This window comes from Lutra lutra, chromosome 5 (assembly GCF_902655055.1).
Source record: "Lutra lutra chromosome 5, mLutLut1.2, whole genome shotgun sequence".
In the NCBI taxonomy this organism is placed as follows: domain Eukaryota; kingdom Metazoa; phylum Chordata; class Mammalia; order Carnivora; family Mustelidae; genus Lutra; species Lutra lutra.
The window spans coordinates 76983315-77003797 of NC_062282.1; the positions used below are offsets into that span (position 1 = coordinate 76983315).

A 20483-nucleotide genomic window follows, 5' to 3' on the forward strand; every position below is an offset into this window, starting at 1 on the left:
ATATATTCAAGGAAATAAAAACAAAAACCAAAAAACAAAATAATTTCAAAGAATGCCAAGTGCTATAAAGAAGAGAACACAGGGGACGCCTGGGTGGCTCAGTTGGTTAAGCAGCTGCCTTCAGCTCGGGTCATGATCCCAGCGTCCTGGGATCGAGTCCCACATCGGGCTCCTTGCTTGGCGGGGAGCCTGCTTCTCCCTCTGCCTCTGCCTGCCATTCTGTCTGCCTGTGCTCACTCACTCTCCTCTCTCTCTGACAAATAAATAAAAAATCTTAAAAAAAAAAAAAAAAAAAAAGAAGAGAACACAGGATGTTGTCACAGTGCTAAAAGCAATGTACTTTAGGGAACAGCAACTATATTTAATGGACTGAAAAAGGACTTTTTGAGATAGGGACATCCTAGGTAAACATGGAAGAAACAGCAGCTAATGGAGCATAGAAGACTTAGGGGAAGAGCATTCCTCCCCAGCTGAAGCAATAGCCAGTCCAGAGGCCCTGAAGCATGGCATGTTTAAGGAACAGAAAATGAGAGTGGAATGTGATAAAATGGACTAAGGGCACAGTAGGCAAGGAAATGAGGCAGCTAAGGATCTATATAACCTCAGACCTACATGATCACTACTTCTCTCCATTGTAAGGATTTATTCTAAGTTAAAAAGGAAGTTCATTGAGGGCTCTGATGATAGTTAAGAGAGTTTTTTAAAAGATAATTCTGGCTGCTACATAGAGAATGAACTGTGAGACAATAAAAGGGGAAGAAAATTGGAAAATTAGTTAAGAGACTAATGCTTGTCAATTTAATACACCCATCGGTAACACATTCAAGGTAATAATTTTCACAGACAGTTGGAAATTGTAATTAAACAAGGAAATGCTGAATATAATTATAGGGGAAAATTCTAAAGAGGTAAGGAAACTTATTTTAACCCAAGGATGTGAACTCAATGACCATAGGGACAAATAACGGTCTTATCCAGCAACATAGACTCAGATGTCTACAAGTACTTGGTGCTTAATAATAGTAAAAATTAGAATAAATTCAAATGAATAGACCAAAATGTGATGCTCCACGTTATAAACCCATAGTTGGTACAGATAATTTTGTAAGTATTAACAAATACTAAAAAGCATGCTGATTAAACACCCATAAAGTAAATATAACTTAGCAGCTGCTATATTGGGCCAATACCCAGGAACACAGACCTAGTTGTTCTTTAAAGAAGACTTACAAATTTTAGTCTCTGTAGTATAAACAGTTTATTGTGACAGTCGTAAATACCTATCAAAAATTCTTAATGAAATACCTACCAAAACCAAAACTGCTTAATATTTGAACTGTTTTTCCAGATAAACTTTTTAATATCACCTATGAATATACAATCTAGGGCACTTTTCAAAAGACTAAGAGAAACACCAGAAAGGCATATATAAGAATAGAGTACTTCAACTCTGGCCATAACTAATAAAAGAACAAAAGGAAACTTTTATTTTTGCCAAATAGTGTCTCAGATTTAAAAATCATCAAAAATTATAACCATAATTCTCATAGAATATAACTCTCACTATTAATTCATGTCACAGAATTATTCATACAATTTTCATGTAATAATGAGAATAAAAAAATCTGTTTAAAGCAAACATATTATAAAAATGATATATTTTCTACCTTTAATTTGCTTCCGCAGTTTGGTAAGCTCTGTCATCCATTTTAATACCTTTGGATTGGCTGCAATATCACTGTAGGAGGGCTAAAAAATTAAGGAACATGGACACCTCTGTGGTAAGCGATAACTGTTAACCGATGCCCAAGTAATACATTACAGTTCCCACAGCAGACAATTCATTCAATCCTTATTTCATCTTACCTTATATGAAGTAGACAGAACAGAATATCAAGTAAAGCTCTCTCAGAGCAGAATCTAGCAACTGATGAAAGCCAGATTTGGAGATAGGTCTTCTGACTCAAAGTATAAGATTTTTTCTACTTCATATATTCCAATTATTAAATATCTGTCCCCCTCCCTCCCATGCCTTCCCTCTCCCATCACCCCTTGCTATTTGTGGTTTTTGAGGAAGCAGAAATAGCATTAACATGATTTGTTAATGTAAAGTATTTCCTTTAAAAATTATACAAGCTTTTTGCCGATTAAAATATAAAGATCCACTGGTAAGAATACTGGCCTGGAAATGAGGCAGCTAAGGATCTATATAATCTCAGATCTACATGATCACTATTTCTCTGCATACCTCAACTTCATTATCTAAGGGAAGAGATGGACTAATGCTCTCCAAAGAACCTCTTCCTAGTTCCAATGTATTTGCCAAACCCTGGACAATTCTATAAATTTACCTTGCTATTTCTTTCCCTTTCAAACTGTTCCTCAAATTGTCTAATTTTTTTCTGAAGTTTCTTGACCAACTGATACGGTGTTCTGTCTTCTCTTTTTTCATCTTTTGAACTGAAGGATGATCTTCGAATCCTGAATTAAAATAAGAGTGTTAGTTAAAATTTCAAGTTATTACAGACGGTAGCTAGATCTATGATGGGGTTCATTTCAATGTACAAAACTATCATATTACTATGATGTACACCTAAAACCAAAACAATTTTTTAAAATTTTGTTTTTTAGTTTTATCTATACCCATAGTGGGGCTTGAACCTACAACCCTGAGATCAAAAGTCACCCACTCTACTGACTGAGCTAGAAAGGCACCCTGAAAGTAAGAGAATATTGTATGTCAATTATATAAAAAAAAAAAAAAGTTACCTGGTTAAAAAAATTTTTTTCAAGTTATCAACACTATGACTCTTATCACCCTGATATAACATCACGCCATTTCCAAGAAGCAAATCTTTAACCCACTGAGCCACCCAGGCGCCCCTTATTTTATTTTTTTTTTTTTAAGATTTTATTTATTTATTTGACAGATAGAGATCACAGGTAGGCAGCGAGGCAGGCAGAGAGAGAGAGGAGGAAGCAGGTTCACTGCTGAGCAGAGAGCCCGATGTGGGGCTCGATCCCAGGACGCTGGGATCATGACCTGAGCCGAAGGCAGAGGCTTTAACCCACTGAGCCACCCAGGCGCCCCAAGAAGCAAATCTTTAAAGTAAAAATTAAAACTAAAGGACAGGTAGTGAAAAAAAGAAACAAAAACCCAAACCTAAAACAAAACCTTACACTATAATTTTAGAGACCACACCATTAGCTAACACAAGTACTGCTGAAAACAATATATAATCCCTCAAAAGTTGTTTAGACAAAGGCAGAAATGAAACAAAGATGCCCAGCTTAGAATCTGTTTCGTATTCAAATTACAAAGGAAAGGGGCGCCTGGATGGCTGCCTGCCTTTGGGTCAGGTCATGATCCCAGAGTCCTGGGATAGAGCCCCACGTCAGGCTCCCCTGCTCTGAAGGGAGCCTGCTTCTCCCACTTCCATTCAACCTGCTTGTGTTCCCTCTCTTGCTGTCAAGTAAATAAAATCTTAAAAAAAAAAAAAAAAAAATTTGCAAAGGAAAGGTTTTGACATTCAGAATCAATTTAAAATCTGGGCAATATAAACATGAGGAATTGGTGAGTTCCACTTGCTGCTTCCCTTCCAGAGTTCTGTATTTCAGTAATAGGTGAAAAAATAATTATGTATACTGTGTGGAAAGTCTAATAGAAAGCAAACCCCTACACCTCATGAACTCAGAATTTATGAGCCCCCACCAAAAAATTACAATAACATTTTTCATGATAGAGGGGGAAAAGCTTTGAATTGTAAGTCTGAATGATTAAATCTTGCAAAGGATCTGGTGACATAAGAATCGCCTCTCCTAAGTATATAAAAATAATGTACCTAGTAAAAGAAAGTGCCTTAGATGAGGAATCCAATGTTTCTGGATCATGTAGGAAACGCTGGCTTTGCCCAAAATCTAAACTACGATGTGATAATACTGGAGGACAGTCCTCTTCCAGGGGGTGATGATTCATTCTTCCAGCTTGTGGAGAGAGCTGAGCTTCTCCAGACTCAGAGTCTTCCTGCCAAGACTTAAAAGCAGGAAATGGCTCTGTAAAACAAACACAAAGAATGGTACCATGGGTCTCTTGGTTCTGCATGGAAAAAAAAGTCACACAACTATCAGATATATTTTCTTTAAATCATATCATTATGTGGTGTCTCATGTGATATTTATTATATACTTTAAAAAAAAAAAACAAGGGATACAGGATCTTCATAAAGCCTACTATAGTTTCTAATTTTCTGTGCTTTTTTTCTTTTGCTCAGAGTTCCATTTTCCCATAGAAGTTATACCTTAAATTTGTGAACCCAGTCACAAAGCAAGAAAGGACACTGTCAAGCTCTTAAAGTTATATTAGATATTATTTTTCAAGTGCTGTTTTATAAACAATAAACACAAAACCGTCTTCAAGAGCTGCCAGGTGAATCACTCCCTGTCAAGCGACTATCTTAAAACTGGAAGGAAGCTATTCCCCACGCTACTCACAACACACCAAATGGGGCTCTCTGACCCCAAAAGAATTCTTAACATTTCCAAATGAGCAGCTTACTCACCTGACAGCACCCGGCCCCGAACATTAAATTGTGTTTGGTATTTTCTATTACAGGATTTTCTATGTTCACTATATATCTGAGTAATTAAACACTCAACAGTATTATCAGAACAAAATTTAACAGCGCTAGATCTTAAGCACATTTATCTTACTGGAGCTATCCTGTATGTTCTCAAATGAACCCACGTCAATTTATTTGATATCTGTGCCCATGTTAAGGTTTGATTACATATAGAACATATACAATCCACAAATATACTCCAAATACAAAAATACAAGTATCACTGGAATCCAAAAAGGGGAAATACTTTTCCATCTACATATTAACTTTATTTTTAACTACAATTTAAAACTTTGATGTATGTGCTCGGCTAGCTCAGTAGGTAGAGGATGAGACTCTTAAAACTTTGATGTATGACATCTTATTAACAATAGCAAAAGTGAGTTTTTAAGTATTTTTGGATGCAAAGATGGTTTGACAGTGTCAAAAATCAAGACTGGTATTTTCTTTTTCTTCACACAATAGGAAAAGATTGCTACTTTAGAAATTTAAGTTTATATTAGCAACTGAAAGCACTACATAATTTTTCCAGGGTAGTAAGATAATTTAGTGAGTTTTTAAAGCCCCGATCAATCTGATAACTAAAAATTGGGTACAAAGCGTGCAATCCCACAATAAACCCAGCAATAAAGTGATTTTCAAAGCAACCCTTGTACCTGCTTCCCAGCAAATAACTGGTAATAAGCATTTTGTGAGAAATCACCTGTTTTAAGAGGGAAGTAACAAAAACAATTATATCTGGGTATCATTTTTAACCCAGAACCGTTTTCCTAATATATGGGGACAGCAGGAGAAGGGCTCATAAAAAGGCAAACAAAGTGAACCATCAAAAGGCAAAAAAACTAAACTATGGTTAACCATACTTACCCTCCCCATCTCTCTGCAGATGCATTGTTTTGAAATCAATGAGGGGAAAAGTGATAGGGCATGACGCTAATAAAATGGAAAAAATGGCAAAAAATACTAAAGTGAACACACAGCACAGTCAGAACAAACCATACACATAACTAACACAAAGCCAAAGATACCAAAACATTTCCCTAAAACCAGTTAGGCATTCTGATCAAAAACTTTGTTCAAAGAAATTACTACTAACCAAACTTTAAAAACAAACACAAACATATATTTCCATTTCAGCAAGCAAGGCAAAAAAAATCAAAGTAGTGCTGTTTTATTAAAACTCAAACATAAAACTGAAGAAATGGAAACTCTTAACCAAGAACTGTTTGAAACGTTTCAATTTAATTGATTTGACAGAAAAATACCTCCCTTAGTTTTTTGCTCTTTGGAAAGATCCTACTTGCATTTCTTTCAAGAGTTTTAGCAGGAGAGAATCTGAAGGAAAGCTATTGTCTACTTGTATTAAAAGCCAAAAGTTTTTGACCAGCTGCTGCAAATTCATACCACTGGTGGCCATGTGCTACCTGCTTGGCAACTGTATCCTGCTGTCCGTCCCTTGAGCAATACAAAACACAAAACCCACACACCAAGGAAGAGGGAGGTGGGCTTCCATTTGGAGTGACCCCACTTCTCTTTTAAGAGTCACATCAAACAAGGTAGATCTCTGATTCCAAGGTATCTAGGGTCTAAAATAATTTGGCCTCTTACAGAAGACTTTCATTAGAACATCCTAATTCCTAGATATAGAAAATCAATCTTTGTATATTGGTGGCAAATTGGAAGGAAAAACATATTCTGCTAACAGCCACTCTTCTAAGCACACGTAGGGTTCATGGCTGAGAAGTTCTCTCAAATGTCTACTACCACCAGTTCTCTGAAAGTCACTGACCCCTAGTCCTATAAAAGTCAGCGCGAGGCCTATGTGGATCTGTCACAGCTGTTGAGCCAGGTTTGTAACAGGTGAGCTGAGGCACTGAAAATCAGAGGTCTATAGTTACTTTCTTTCCATACCACAAGCTGTAAGGGGAGGATTCTGACAGGGAAACAGTGAGCCCAGCATTAAATTCACTTTAGGTAAGCCTCCAGAAAGCTGAAGCTGAACACACAAAGTCTTATCTCCTCAGACAATGGAAAACAAGTGCTCTTCTATGCTTAAAACTTAAGATCAGAACGCCCAGGCCAAAGATTATGAAGGTCTATTTATCTGCGTCCTCCAAAACGGAGAAGCATCAGCCCTCTGTCAGAATCCCACCTCATCTTTCAGAGACTCCTCTCCTACTATGGCTGGCTCCAGGGATGCTCTGATGACCACCACTTCTTTTCAGTGACCATGTCAGGATAAATAAATGAAAGGGACAGTTGATCTTTTCTGCCACCAGGATGTTAACATACCCCTAATTCTGGGGAGCATCTTCATAAATTCCAAACATCCTAAATAACCCAGAACAAAGCAAAAGAAAGACAACTTCCTGATTTAATCTAAGTTAAGACACATAATATGCCACTAGGCATGCCAAACATCTAGAACCAAAAAAAAAAAAAAAAAAAAAGGAAGGGGGTGGAGAGACAGCAATAAAGATTGGCATAGACAATGACTTGGCTGGGGTTTTAAAAAAAATTGGCTATACCTTGAAAAATAAATAAACTCCAGTTGTGATCAAATGAGCAGACTTGAGGTAGCAAAAGGAGCCTGTGGTACTTAGCACTGCAATTCTTGTTACTACCACTGTACGTCATTAGCTAACTTGCCAAGGATAAGATAACGGAGGGAACTTCATCCAAGTGCACAAATAAGTAACTTGGAAGATTCCCGAGTTGTCTCAATGTCTCCTTACCTAGCAAGGTGTATGATACAGGACTCCTAAATTCAAATCTGTTGTTGACTTTCATCCCCCCACCCCCAACATTTGAAAGTTTATAAATATACAGTAAACTTGAAAAAATTTCACAGTGAACATTGATCAATACACCAATCATCTAGATTCAACCATTAACATTTTACTGTATTTGCTTTGTAACATTTATCCATCCCATTAACCATCTTATTTTTTCATGGATTTCAAAGGAAACTGCAGGTAATAATATACTTCCCTATAAACCCTTCAGCATGCAAATCACTCACTGGAGTTTGATATTTATTTAGGTATTGCATCTTTTGATTAAAAAAAGAAAAAACTTATATACAATGAAATACAAGTGTTAAGTACACATTTGCTGAGTTTGGACAAATAAATGTATATATATACACACACACAGGTGGCTTGCTTTTTGAATTTCAACTTTTTTCCTTTGTAAAAACTGTTAGACTCTGTTCCCATGCTTACATAATCTAATACACAGATATAGGGATATGGTACAGTGTTTGCTTAGAAATGCCTTCAAAGATCATTCTGGGGTAAAAAAAAAAAAAAAAAAAAAAAAGGTTTCCTAATGATCATATAGGAAATGTAGTTACATATAATCCCTCTACTTAAAGTGGTAAGATCCTGAAGCCCTAACATATGAGATTTTCCAAGACTGGTTTAAACCTGGTTTAACAATTTACAAAAGCCTATCCTGGGGCATTTTATTTTTTTAATCAGTTCTAACTTCACCTTCAAAGCTAATGGATCAGCTAAGAACTTCTAGTTCGTATGACATAGTTGCCCTACAATCTCATTAGTGCATCTGAGTAAAAACACTCACTCACTCCTCTTACATGAGAGAACAGAAAGCCAAAATGAGTAAGGTTGTCCAGAAAAGAGCAATAGTCTCAATTTTGCTTTAGGTAATTTCAGTTACAAATAACAGTATCAGGAAAATAACGTGTGGCTAAAATTACCTTCCCATTTATCACCATCAGAGACATTCTTCAGATCTAAATGTGGAATTTGGGTTCCACATGCTGCTTCCCCTTGAACACCAACACTCTGACCTCCTGGCACTTCTGATTCAGTGTTGGCATTCAAATCACATATCTTGCTACTAGAATCCTGTATTTTAAAATAAAGAATACATTTCACAACCACAAAGCTTTTCTCACTCAGCTTAAAAACAAGCAGCATATATCCTTGTATGGTCTCCATTACTGTACTATTGTGCCTATATATTCAGCTGTCCCACTCCCACCATCCAAACTATTTTCAAACACACATTTGCAGTTTTATCCTATATACTACTGGTAGACAAAGTGGTAGACAAACAAATTCAGGAAAATGTTTTTATAACCAAGTTATTGGTAACCAAAAGTGACAAATTAAGTAGCTGCTTAATTGTAAAATATCTGGCAAGAGATTCTATTTTTACATCTCCTTTAAACCTATTCAACCCAGGAGTTAAAGACCAGATACAATAATTGGTGGATTAAACCTAGTCACATTTTAAGAACCTTAAGAAAAAAATCTTACCAGAATCAAGTGTGACAATGTATCACTGTCAAATGACACATATTCTTTCCTAAAAATACAAGTACAGCTATTAGTGTTTTAAGAATAAGTAGGTTACTATCACTGCACATTTCTTACCTAGATTCTTTTCTTCCCCTTATAGTTAGCATTTATAATATGAGAGAAGAAAATGACAACTGGACATATGCCCATTCTTTGGAGCCCTATGTCTGAAAATCACACACTACTGAAAAGATCCACAGAATTACTTCAGGTTTAGAAAATTTAAGTAACATTCTCCACCCTCCCACACAACCATCCCCCCACAAAGAAAAACATTTTAAAGGTAAAACTAAAATCCACAGTAAATAGAAACCAAAAGGGTTGAATGTATAATGGAAAAGATTTTGTAAAGCAAATATTAGTTTTAACCAAATAGCTTTATTATCCCCCACTCTGGGACTTTCTTTTCTTTTAAAGATTTTTTTTTAAAGGTACAGTGATGGTCCTATATGTATTTTCTTTTATGTTCCTGTATTTTAAATCTGATTATGTTCTATCACAATCAGAACAAGGTACTACTTCTAAACCTTTCCTTCCTCAAAACATAATGGTAAGATATAAAAAGGAAATTTCTAAAAATTTCAATTCACCTCTTATACCCCCCATAAAAATGAACCCCTATTTAGAACAAATATTAGAGCAAGCTGTCAAAAATGATCTCTCCCTATTTGACCAGTCAACAGAGCATCTGGCATTACAGTAGGTTAGCAATGTATCTATTGTGGGAAATTTCTTCTTCCCAAAGATATGGTGGCAATTTACAATGGTACACAGAGATGCTGCTTCTACCCTGCCTTAACAGTGTGTACCGGGAAGACAGGTCTTGATCTAACTAAGGCAAGTCTTCTCCTCACATGCGTAATTACCTTGTTCTTGCTGAGCATGAGAAATGAACTAAATTCCCTGGCAAGCTCAAAGGCCTTCCCTTGCTTAGAGTGGAAGCAAATGGTGGAATGAGCTACATTCTACCTTGAGACTACAAAAGACCCAATCACCTAAATTTGAGAAACATGAGTGTTAAGCATGCAAAATGTAATCCATCTAACCAAGGAACTCTTTGGATCTAAAAACAAGTTTGCTAACCTATACACAAGTTGAAGAGGAAAGAGCTTTTCCAAAAAGATTGAGTCCTCACTAAATGGATCCTTATTGTTCTACCAAATCCAGATGTCATCATTCTGGGGATGCCTGTTTATCTTATATCTTCAGCCCATAGCTCCAATACTCCCTGGGCTGGAAGAGGATCATTCCTGCCTCCTGAAAGGAAGCACAAGGAACTGCTGTAAGCAGGAAATCTGTGGACCTTCAGAGTATGGAGACACTCCAGAGACATGGCTCCAAAGAATTTACTTACCCTCAGAGAACAGGTTTCCTACTCACAATTAAGAGAGACAATGGCATTAACACAAGTTTACCCTCACCAACAAGCTATCCACCAAATCAGTAATGTTTGAGAATCCTCAGTATTTACAATCTAGTCTGCATTCACTGTAAATTTGTTTTCTGAATATCAAATTATCTTTCCTAAGAAAGTCATAATACACTGCTTGGCAATGTCTCAAAGAATCAGAAAAAGGGTAACAGGACCCAAAACCTACTCACTGACTTAAAATATTCTAGAAAGCTTCTGCTCAAAGGTACTGTATCTATCGAGTATCTATGGAGACTACATATGACTGAAATACCGATTGCCTCAGTACCTCCCTCCCATTTTTGCTGGCCAAGGAGGTAAGGAAGCAGAAACTGAGGTAAGACTATACTGGGATACACCAAGAAGCAGCTGGAAAGGGAACAAAAATATCCTGTACAAATTTGGTAAAACAAATATGCTATAATCTTTCAGTTAGTTATCCACAGTTCTAAGACTATGAATTAACTCACTGAAAGGTGTATTCAGAATATCAATAAAGTCCCAATTGTTCTACAAATCAACTGAAAGTTTGGAGTGTCTCCAAGAAGGCTCTGTTCTTCCCTCCGAATGTTTTCCAAGTTATAACTATGTCTGTCTGAACCTGTAGCCCCTCTGAATATTTATGAATATGCCTTATGCTTACCATTAAACAAGGAACTGGTTTTTCAGATTATCAAAAATGTATAATAAAGTCATCTAAAAATCTCACTCCCAAATATGTGAAGGGCTCCAATTCTTAAAATGATTGAGTAATGAAAGAAAATGCTTACCCCTCAAGACAGCCATCTTCACTATCACCGTGGTCACTGCATGGCTCTAACAGTATACCTACAGACTGACAAAAAAGAACATAACTGCTGTATTAACGGAGTTCCCAACACTCCTGTACGAGAAGAGGTTTCCAACCTAAATCATGGTATTAGATTACAAGTTAATCAAATGCCCCCTTTTAATTCTTCATAAGAGTCTACAGGTGTTGGCATCTCTTTTTAAAGGTAGTAATTTATCTTTCTCAAAACCTTAGGCATATGCATGTGTGTGCATGTGTATAAAATGGAGATCTGCATACTCACTACACTATTAGGTAAGAAGTACTGCTCATATTATCACATTCCTTTCCTGTCCTTAGAATTCTTTCCTCCAAAAAGGACAGCCATATGGTCCCACCTGCCAACAGCTCCTTCTGTTTCTTCTCAGCCACAAACAGGTTAAGTTGGTAACTTCCAAGCAGATAACAGAGGAATCATTTGATTCACGAGATCCCTTTATTATATACACTCGAAATAACAACTGTAAACCTCAGAAACACATACGAACACTCCCCCTATTTTCTAAGGAGTCTAGTGACAGCATCCCATCCCTATTCCTTCCCCAAACAGATACTTACTGAGTCTAATACAAATATCCCGTGAATACTACAAATTACATAAAATTCTCAATGTTTCTGATCATCACCTCTGAAATCAAGAGACAGCTAGATTCTTAAAAAACTACCACTTGTCCAGTTTTAATATGAAAGACACTTCATAACTATCTGGAAAAAGCTATTAAATTCTCCCTTTGCCAACTATATATCTCTGTGAGGCTGACTTGTCTTCATGTACTTCAAACAAAAGAACTTATAGTAATAGATTAAATGCAGAAGCAGGTATGAGAAACCAACTTAACTTTTATTAAGACAGACAAGCAGTAACAATATTTGTAAATATGTAAAACAATACCATTCCTCAAAGCACAAAGTGCTTTATATAACTTTTTATTAAGTTAAAAAATATTTATAGTACCTTGAGTGAATTTAATAAACATTCTCTAATTTTTCAATTTTAATTTCTAATGTGGTAAATACTGATAAATATACCTATGTAAATAAAACCTTTCTGGGATACTCAATATCCTTTAAGAGTATCAAGAGGTCTTGAGACTCAAATTGTGAGAACCACTGATCTACACATCAGACTTCAGCAACCTTTCTGTTTAGAAGATAACTTTAAATTCTTAAATATGGGCCCATGAAATAATCATTACTAGATCCAATATTTAAAATAAGTCTTCATGTTTTATTCAAAGAACCAGGTTCAAGTCCCAGCTCTACCTTTCCTTCACAAAGAAGAGTATAACAATCACTTAACTTGCCTATGTTACAGTTACTATGAGAGAATCAAATAGCTTAGAAGAAAAACATAAAATTCTATTATAAAAGCACACTATGGGCGCCTGGGTGGCTCAGTGGGTTGAGCCGCTGCCTTCGGCTCAGGTCATGATCTCAGGGTCCTGGGATCGAGTCCCACATTGGGCTCTCTGCTCAGCAAGAAGCCTGCTTCCCTCTCTCTCTCTCTCCGCCTGCCTCTCCGTCTACTTGTGATCTCTCTCTGTCAAATAAATAAATAAAGTCTTTAAAAAAAAAAAAAAAAGCACACTATTACATCACCAACTTTAACCTACAATTCAATATACTATGAAAAAAAATGAAATACATCTAAAGACTGATTGTAATACCCACATGCTTTTTAGCCAGATTTAAGCAACATAATTTTTAAAATTTTATTTATTTATTGGAGAGAGAGAAAGCACACGCATGCAAGCACGAGTGGGAGAGGGAAGGGCAACAGGAGAGAGAGATAGATGCCCCACTCAGAAGGGAACCTGATGCAGGGTTTGATCCCACAACCCTGAGATCACGACCTGAGCTGAAGGCAGACTGCTTAACCAACTGAACCACCCGGGTGCCTCTGGGCAACGTAATTCTTAAAACGAATACAGAAAAGTAGCTAAAAAAAAAAAAAAATTGGAGGCAACATAAAAGATGCTGCAACAGAAAACAAAACTGATACACTGATACTCCAGCAGTGAAGAAGGAGATGAGATGCAGAATAAGGAGAGTTATCTTCTACATTACTCCCCAACAGAAAAAAAAAAAAATAAGAGGTATTAAAGTATATCCAGACTTCAATTTAACAAAGAAACATACTTTTTTGAGAAACTACGTTTTACTTCCTCAGAATTCACTCTATACAAAACATTCATTCCTTTGTATATGGGGGAAAAGAGCTTGTTTTTTCTAAATTATCAGCTAGCAAAACAGTCCATGCTCTTCCCACCTTCTCTTTCCCAAAACCATCAGGGTCCTCATAAGAAAAGTCTGAGGAGGAGGAGGAGGCGGAGTCAAGATGGCGGAGGAGGAGTAGCAGGCTGAGATGTTAGCAGGAGTTCAGCCAGAGAGTTATCAAAACATTCCAAACACCTACAAACACAACATGAGATCGAAGAGAAGAAGAGCAGCAATTCTAGAAACAGAAAATCTACCACTTTCTGAAAGGTAGGACCTGCGGAGAAGTGAATCTGAAGTAACAAGAAGATAGACTGCAGGGGAAGGGGTTGGTTCCCGGCAAGCAGCAGAGCAACGGAGCACAGAATCAGAACTTTTACAAGTCTGCTCCACTGAGGCACATCACTCGAGAGGCTAAGCAGGGGTGGAGCCCTTGCGGGGACAGCATGGTCACAGAAGGATCAGGGGTGTCTGAGTGTAGCAGAGCTCACAGGTATTAGAGCAGGGAAGCCGGCTACAGAGACAGAGCAGAGGAGTGAACTCTCAGCTCGGGGTTACCCTAAACTGTGATCCGAGGCCCAGTCATGCCAGAGCTCTTTAAGCATGGACCCCACAAGTGGCAGATCCGGGGAAACCACCCCTCCGCCCCCGAAGAGCGGCAGGAATCTGCTAGGTTTGGAGACTCCAAACGGGGCTATGTGCCAGAGACAGAAACACTCATCAACAGTCCGGGTTAGCTCAGAGTGCAGCCGGACACCAGGGAAACAGGAGTGACTGAGTGCTTTTCTCTGAGGGAGTGCTGAGGAGTGGGGCCCCAAGCTCTCGGCTCCCCCAGGCCAGAGACTGGGAGGCCGCCATTTTCATCCCTGTCCTCCAGAGCTCTACAGAAAGCGTTCAGGGAACAAAAGCTCAAAAGAGCAAACCAGAGCAGATTACTTAGCCCCGCCCCTGGCAAGGGTGGTACAATTCCGCCTCGGGCAAAGACACTTGAGAATCACTATAACAGGCCCCTCCCCCAGAAGATCAGCAAAAAAATCCAGACCAAGCTCATTGATCAAGAAGAGCGGAAATCCAGAGGAGGGGAAAGCAAAGCATAGAATTCATGGCTTTCTCCCCATCATTCTTTAGTCTTGCAAAGTTAATTAAATTTTTTAATTTTATATTTTTCTTATTCTAATTTTTTAAACTTTTACTCTTTCCTCTTTTAACGTTTTTTAACTAGTTTATCTAAAAATACCTTTCTGTTAAAAAAAATCTTCTTGAACCTTTATTATTATAGTCATATATTATCCTTCATTGTATCTATCTTTTGTATACATACAGGGTTTTTCTTCTAAAAAATTTTGGGATACAGCTTCTTTTTTTTTTTTAAGACTTTATTTATTTATTTATTTGACAGAGAGAGAGAGAGAGAGACGGAGATCACAAGCAGGCAGAGAGGCAGGCAGAGGCAGAGAGAGAAGCAGGCTCCCCACTGAGCAAGGAGCCTGATGGGGGCTCGATCCCAGGACCCTGAGATCATGACCTGAGCTGAAGGCAGCAGCTTAACCCACTGAGCCACCCAGGCGCCCTGTGGGATACAACTTCTAATAGATCAAAACATACCCTAAATCTAGCACAGGGTTTGTTCTAGCACAGCCTGAGCAAATTCTTTCCACTTTTTCTTTCTTTTCCCAACCAACTTATCTTATCAACTCCTTTTTTTAGAATGTTTTTTAAATTTTCATCAATACAGTCATATTCCATCCCTTCATCGTGTTTACCCTTATTTTTGTATATATGTGTGTGTATGTGTGTGTCTGTGTATAAATATATATGTATATGTGTGTGTGTGTGTGTGTGTGTGTGTGTGTGTGTGTTTCTTTCTTTAAAATTTTGGTAGGTTTCTTCTAAGAGATCAAAATACTCCCAAAAATCAAGAGGGTGGCTCTTTTCTATTCACCAGTCTAATACATTTTTTTTTTTCTTTTTGAACTACTTTAACCCCCTTTCTTCAACCCACAATTTGGGGTCTCTTCTGATTTGATTAACGCACATTTTTCTGGGGCCTTTGTCACCCTTTTAGTATTTTATCCTCTCGTTCATATATTCTTATCCGGATAAAATAAGAAGGCAGAAAAACTCACCACAAAAAAAAAACAACAAAAACAAAACAAGAGGCAGTACACCAAAGGCTAGGGACCTAATCAATATGGACATTGGTAATATGTCAGATCTAGAGTTCAGAATGACGATTGTCAAGGTGCTAGCTGGGCTCAAAAAAGGCATGGAAGATGTTAGAGAAACCCTGTCTGGAGAAATAAAAGCCCTTTCTGGAGAAATAAAAGAACTAAAATCTAACCAAGCTGAAATAAAAAAAGCTATTAATGAGGTGCAATCAAAACGGAGGCTCTTACTGCTAGGATAAATAAGGCAGAAGAGAGAGTTTGTGATATAGAAGACCAAATGACAGAGAATAAAGAAGCTGAGCAAAAGAGAAAACACTGCTGGACCACGAGGGGAGAATTCAAGAGGTAAATGATACCATAAGACGAAATAATATTAGAATAATTGGGATTCCAGAAGAAGAAAGGTGGGGGCAGAAGGTATATTGGAGCGAATTATTGTAGAGAATTTCCCTAACATGACAAAGGGAACAAGCATCAAAATCCAGGAGGTGCAGAGAACCCCCCTCAAAATCAATAAAAATGGGTCCACATCCCATCATCTAATAGTAAAACTTACAAGTCTTAATGACAAAGAGAAAATCCTGAAAGAAGCCTGGGACAAGAAGTCTGTAACATACGATAAAAATATTAGATTGGCAGCAGACTTATTCACAGAGACCTGGCAGGCCAGAAAGAGCTGGCATGATACACTCAGAGCACTAAAAGAGAAAAACATGCAGCCAAGAATACTATATCCAGCTAGGTTATTATTGAAAATAGAAGGAGAGATTAAAAGCTTCCAGGACAAACAAAAACTAAAAGAGTTTGTAAATACCAAACCAGCTCTACAGGAAATATTGAAAGGGGTCGTCTAAGCAAAGACAGAGACTAAAAGTAGTAGACCAGAAAGAACAGAGAAAATATACAGTAACAGTCACCTTATAGGCAATACAATGACACTAAATTCATCTCTCTCAATAGTTATCCTGAATGTAAATGGGCTAAATGCCCCAATCAAAAGACACAGGGTATTGGAATGCATTAAAAAAACAAAACCCATCAATATGCTGTCTACAAAAAACTCGTTGTAGGCCCAAAGACACCTCCAGATTTCAAGTGAGGAGTGGAAAACAATTTACCATGCTAAAGGACATCAAAAGAAAGCTAGGGTGGCAATCCTTATATCAGATAAATTAGATTTTAAGCCAAAGACTATAATAAGAGATGAGGAAGGACACTATATCATACTCAAAGGGTCTGTCCAACAAGATCTAACACTTTTAAATATCTATGCCCCTAACATGGGAGCAGTCAACTATATAAGCCAATTAATAACAAAATCAAAGAAACACATCGACAATAATACAGTAATAGTTGGGGACTTTAACACCCCCCTTACAGAAATGAACAGATCATCCAAGCAAAAGATTAATAAGGAAATAAAGGCCTTAAATGACATACTGGACCAGATGGACATCACAGATATATTCAGAACATTCCATTGCAAAGCAACAGAATACACATTCTTCTCTAGTGCACATGGAACATTCTCCAGAATAGATCACATCCTGGGTCACAAATCAGGTCTCAATGGGTACCAAAAGACTGGGATCATTCCCTGTATATTTTCAGAACACAATGCTCTGAAGCTAGAACTCAATCACAAGAGGAAATTTGGAAAGAACTCAAATACATGGAGGCTAAGGAGCATCCTACTAAAGAATGAATGGGTCAACCAAGAAATTAAAGAAGAATTGAAAAAATTCATGGAAACAAATGATAATGAAAACACGACTGTTCAAAATCTGTGGGACAAAGCAAAGGCAGTCCTGAGAGGAAAATATATAGCGATGCAAGCCTTCCTCAAGAAACAAGAAAGGTCTCAAATACACAACCTAACCCTACACCTAAAGGAGCTGGAGAAAGAACAAAGAAAGCCTAAACCCAGCAGGAGAAGAGAAATAATAAAGATCAGAACAGACATCAATGAAATAGAAACCAAAAAATTAACAGAACAAATGAACGAAACTAGGAGCCGGTTCTTTGAAAGAATTATAAGATTGATAAACCCCTGGCCAGACTTATCAAAAAGAAAAGAGAAAGGACCCAAATAAATAAAATCATGAATGAAAGAGGAGAGATCACAACCAACACCAAAGAGAAACAATTATAAGAACATACTATGAGCAACTATATGCCACCAAATTTGACAATCTGGAAGAAATGGATGCATTCCTAGAGACATATAAACTACTACAACTGAACCAGGATGAAATAGAAAACCTGAACAGACCCATAACAATTAAGGAGATTGAAGCAGTCATCAAAAACCTCCCAACAAACAAGAGCCCAGGGCCAGACAGCTTCCCAGGGGAATTCTACCAAGCGTTTAAAGAAGAATTAATTCCTATTCTCTGGAAACTTCCAAAAAATAGAAATGGAAGGAAAACTTCCAAACTCATTGTATGAGGCCAGCATTACCTTGATCCCAAAACCAGACAAAGATCCCATCATAGAGAAGAATTACAGACCAATATCCTTGATGAACACACAAGCGAAAATTCTCATCAAAATACTAGCCAATAGGATCCAATAGTACATTAAAAGGATTATTCACCATGACCAAGTGGGATTTATTCCAGGGCTGCACGGCTGGTTCAACATCCGCAAATCAATCAGTGTGATACAATGCATTAATAAAACAAAGAACAAGAACCCTATGATCTTCTCAATAGATGCTGAAAAAACATTTGACAAAGTACAGCATCCTTTCTTGATCAAAACTCTTCAAAGTGTAGGGATAGAGGGTATATACCTCAATATCATGAAAGCCATCTATGAAAAACCCACTGCAAATATCATTCTCAATGGAGGAAAAACTAAGAGCTTTTCTGCTAAGGTCAGGAACATGGCAAGGATGTCCACTATCACCACTACTATTCAACATAGTTCTATGAAGTCCTAGCCTCAGCAATCAGACAACAACAACAAAAAAAACAAAAAAAAAAAGACAGACAGACATCCAAATTGGCAAAGAAGAAGTCACTCTTTGCACATGATATGATACTTTATGTGGAAAACCCAAAAGACTCCACTCCAAAACTGCTAGAACTCATACAGGAATTCAGTAAAGTGTCATGATATAAAATCAATGCACAGAAATCATCTGCATTTCTATACACCAACAAGACAGAAGAAACAGAAATTAAGAGTCAATCCCATTTACAATTGCACACAAAACCATAAGATATCTAGGAATAAATCTAAATCTAACCAAAGACGCAAAGAATCTATATTCAGAAAACTTATAAAGTACTCATGAAAGAAATTGAGGAAGACACAAAAAAATGGAAAAACGTTCCATGCTCATGGATTGGAAGAACAAATATTGTGAAAATGTCTATGCTACCTAAAGCAATCTACACGTTTAATGTAATCCCTATCAAAATACCATCAAGTTCTTTCAAAGAAATGGAACAAATAATCCTAAAATTTATATGGAACCAGAAAAGACCCTTAATAGCCAGAGGAATGTTGAAGAAGAAAGCCAAAGTTGGTGGCATCACAATTCCCGACTTCAAGCTCTATTACAAAGCTGTCATCATCAAGACAATACGGTACTGGCACAAAAACAGACACATAGATCAATGAAACAGAATAGAGAGCCCAAAAATGACTCTCAACTCCATAGTCAACTAATCTTTGACAAAGCAGGATACAATGTCCAATGGAAAAAAAGACAGTCTCTTCAACAAATGGTGTTGGGAAAATTGGGACAGCCACATGCAGAAGAATGAAACAGGACCATTTCCTTACACCACACACAAAAATTTGAGACTCAAAATGGATAACAAAACTCAATGTGAGATAGGAATCCATCAAAATCCTTGAGGAGAACACAGGCAGCAACCTCTTCGACCTCAGCCACAGCAACTTCTTCCTAGAAACATCACCAAAGGCAAGGGAAGCAAGGGCAAAAATGAACTATTGGGACTTCATCAAGATCAAAGGCTTTCGCACAGCAAAGGAAACAGTCAACAAAACCAAAAGACAACTGACAGAATGGGAGAAGATATTCGCAAGTGATGTATCAGATAAAGGGCTAGTATCCAAAATCTATAAAGAACTTATCAAACTCAATACCCAAAGAACAAATAATCCAATCAAGAAATGGGAAGAGGACATGAACACAAATTTCTGCAAAGAAGACATCCAGATGGCCAACAGACACATGAAAAAGTGCTCCATATCACTTGGCATGAGGGAAATACAAATCAAAACCACAATGAGATACCACCTCATGCCAGTCATAATGGCTAAAATTAACCAGTCAGGAAATGACAATTGCTTGCAAGGATGAGGAGAAAGGGGAACCCTCCTACACCGTTGGTGGGAATGCAAGCTGGTGCAACCACTCTGGAAAACAGCATGGAGGTTCCTCAAAAAGTTGGAAATAGAGCTACCCTACCACCCAGCAATCACACTACTAGATATTTACCCTAAAGATACAAATGTAATGACCCAAAGGGGTATGTGCACCCAAATGTTTATAGCAGCAATGTCCACAATAGTCAAACTATGGAAAGAACCTAGATGTCCATCAAAAGATGAATGGATAAAGAAGATGTGGTGGTATACACACACACACACACACACACACACACACACACACACACGAATACTATGCAGCCATCAAAAGAAATGAAATGCTGCCATTTGCAAGACATGGATGGAACTAGAGGGTATTATGCTGAGCAACAGAAGTCAATCAGAGAAAGACAATTATCATATGATCTCCCCGATATGAGGAATTTGAGAGACAAAGTGGGGGTTTTGGGGGGTAGGAAAGAAAAAAATGAAACAAGATGGGATCGGGAGGGAGACAAACCATAAAAGACTCTTAATCTCACAAAACAAACTGAGGGTTGTCGG

The 20483-nt window shown here is 37.5% G+C and overlaps 1 protein-coding gene across 7 annotated transcripts in view; it reads right to left on the minus strand.

Moving 5' to 3' along the window:
- Positions 1-20483, minus strand: part of FAM13B (family with sequence similarity 13 member B) — an 87673-nt gene that overhangs the window by 12293 nt on the left and 54897 nt on the right. For 5 of the 7 annotated variants that reach the window (XM_047729670.1, XM_047729668.1, XM_047729671.1 and 2 more), the window contains 7 exons: positions 11129-11193; positions 8906-8954; positions 8341-8491; positions 5487-5552; positions 3843-4053; positions 2352-2481; positions 1668-1749 (listed from right to left, as the gene is read on the minus strand). In XM_047729670.1, coding sequence (XP_047585626.1) covers positions 1668-1749; positions 2352-2481; positions 3843-4053; positions 5487-5552; positions 8341-8491; positions 8906-8954; positions 11129-11193 — 754 coding nt within the window. The remainder of the gene's footprint in view (positions 1-1667; positions 1750-2351; positions 2482-3842; positions 4054-5486; positions 5553-8340; positions 8492-8905; positions 8955-11128; positions 11194-20483) is intronic. The other 2 variants (XM_047729672.1, XM_047729674.1) reach the window with 1 other exon arrangement.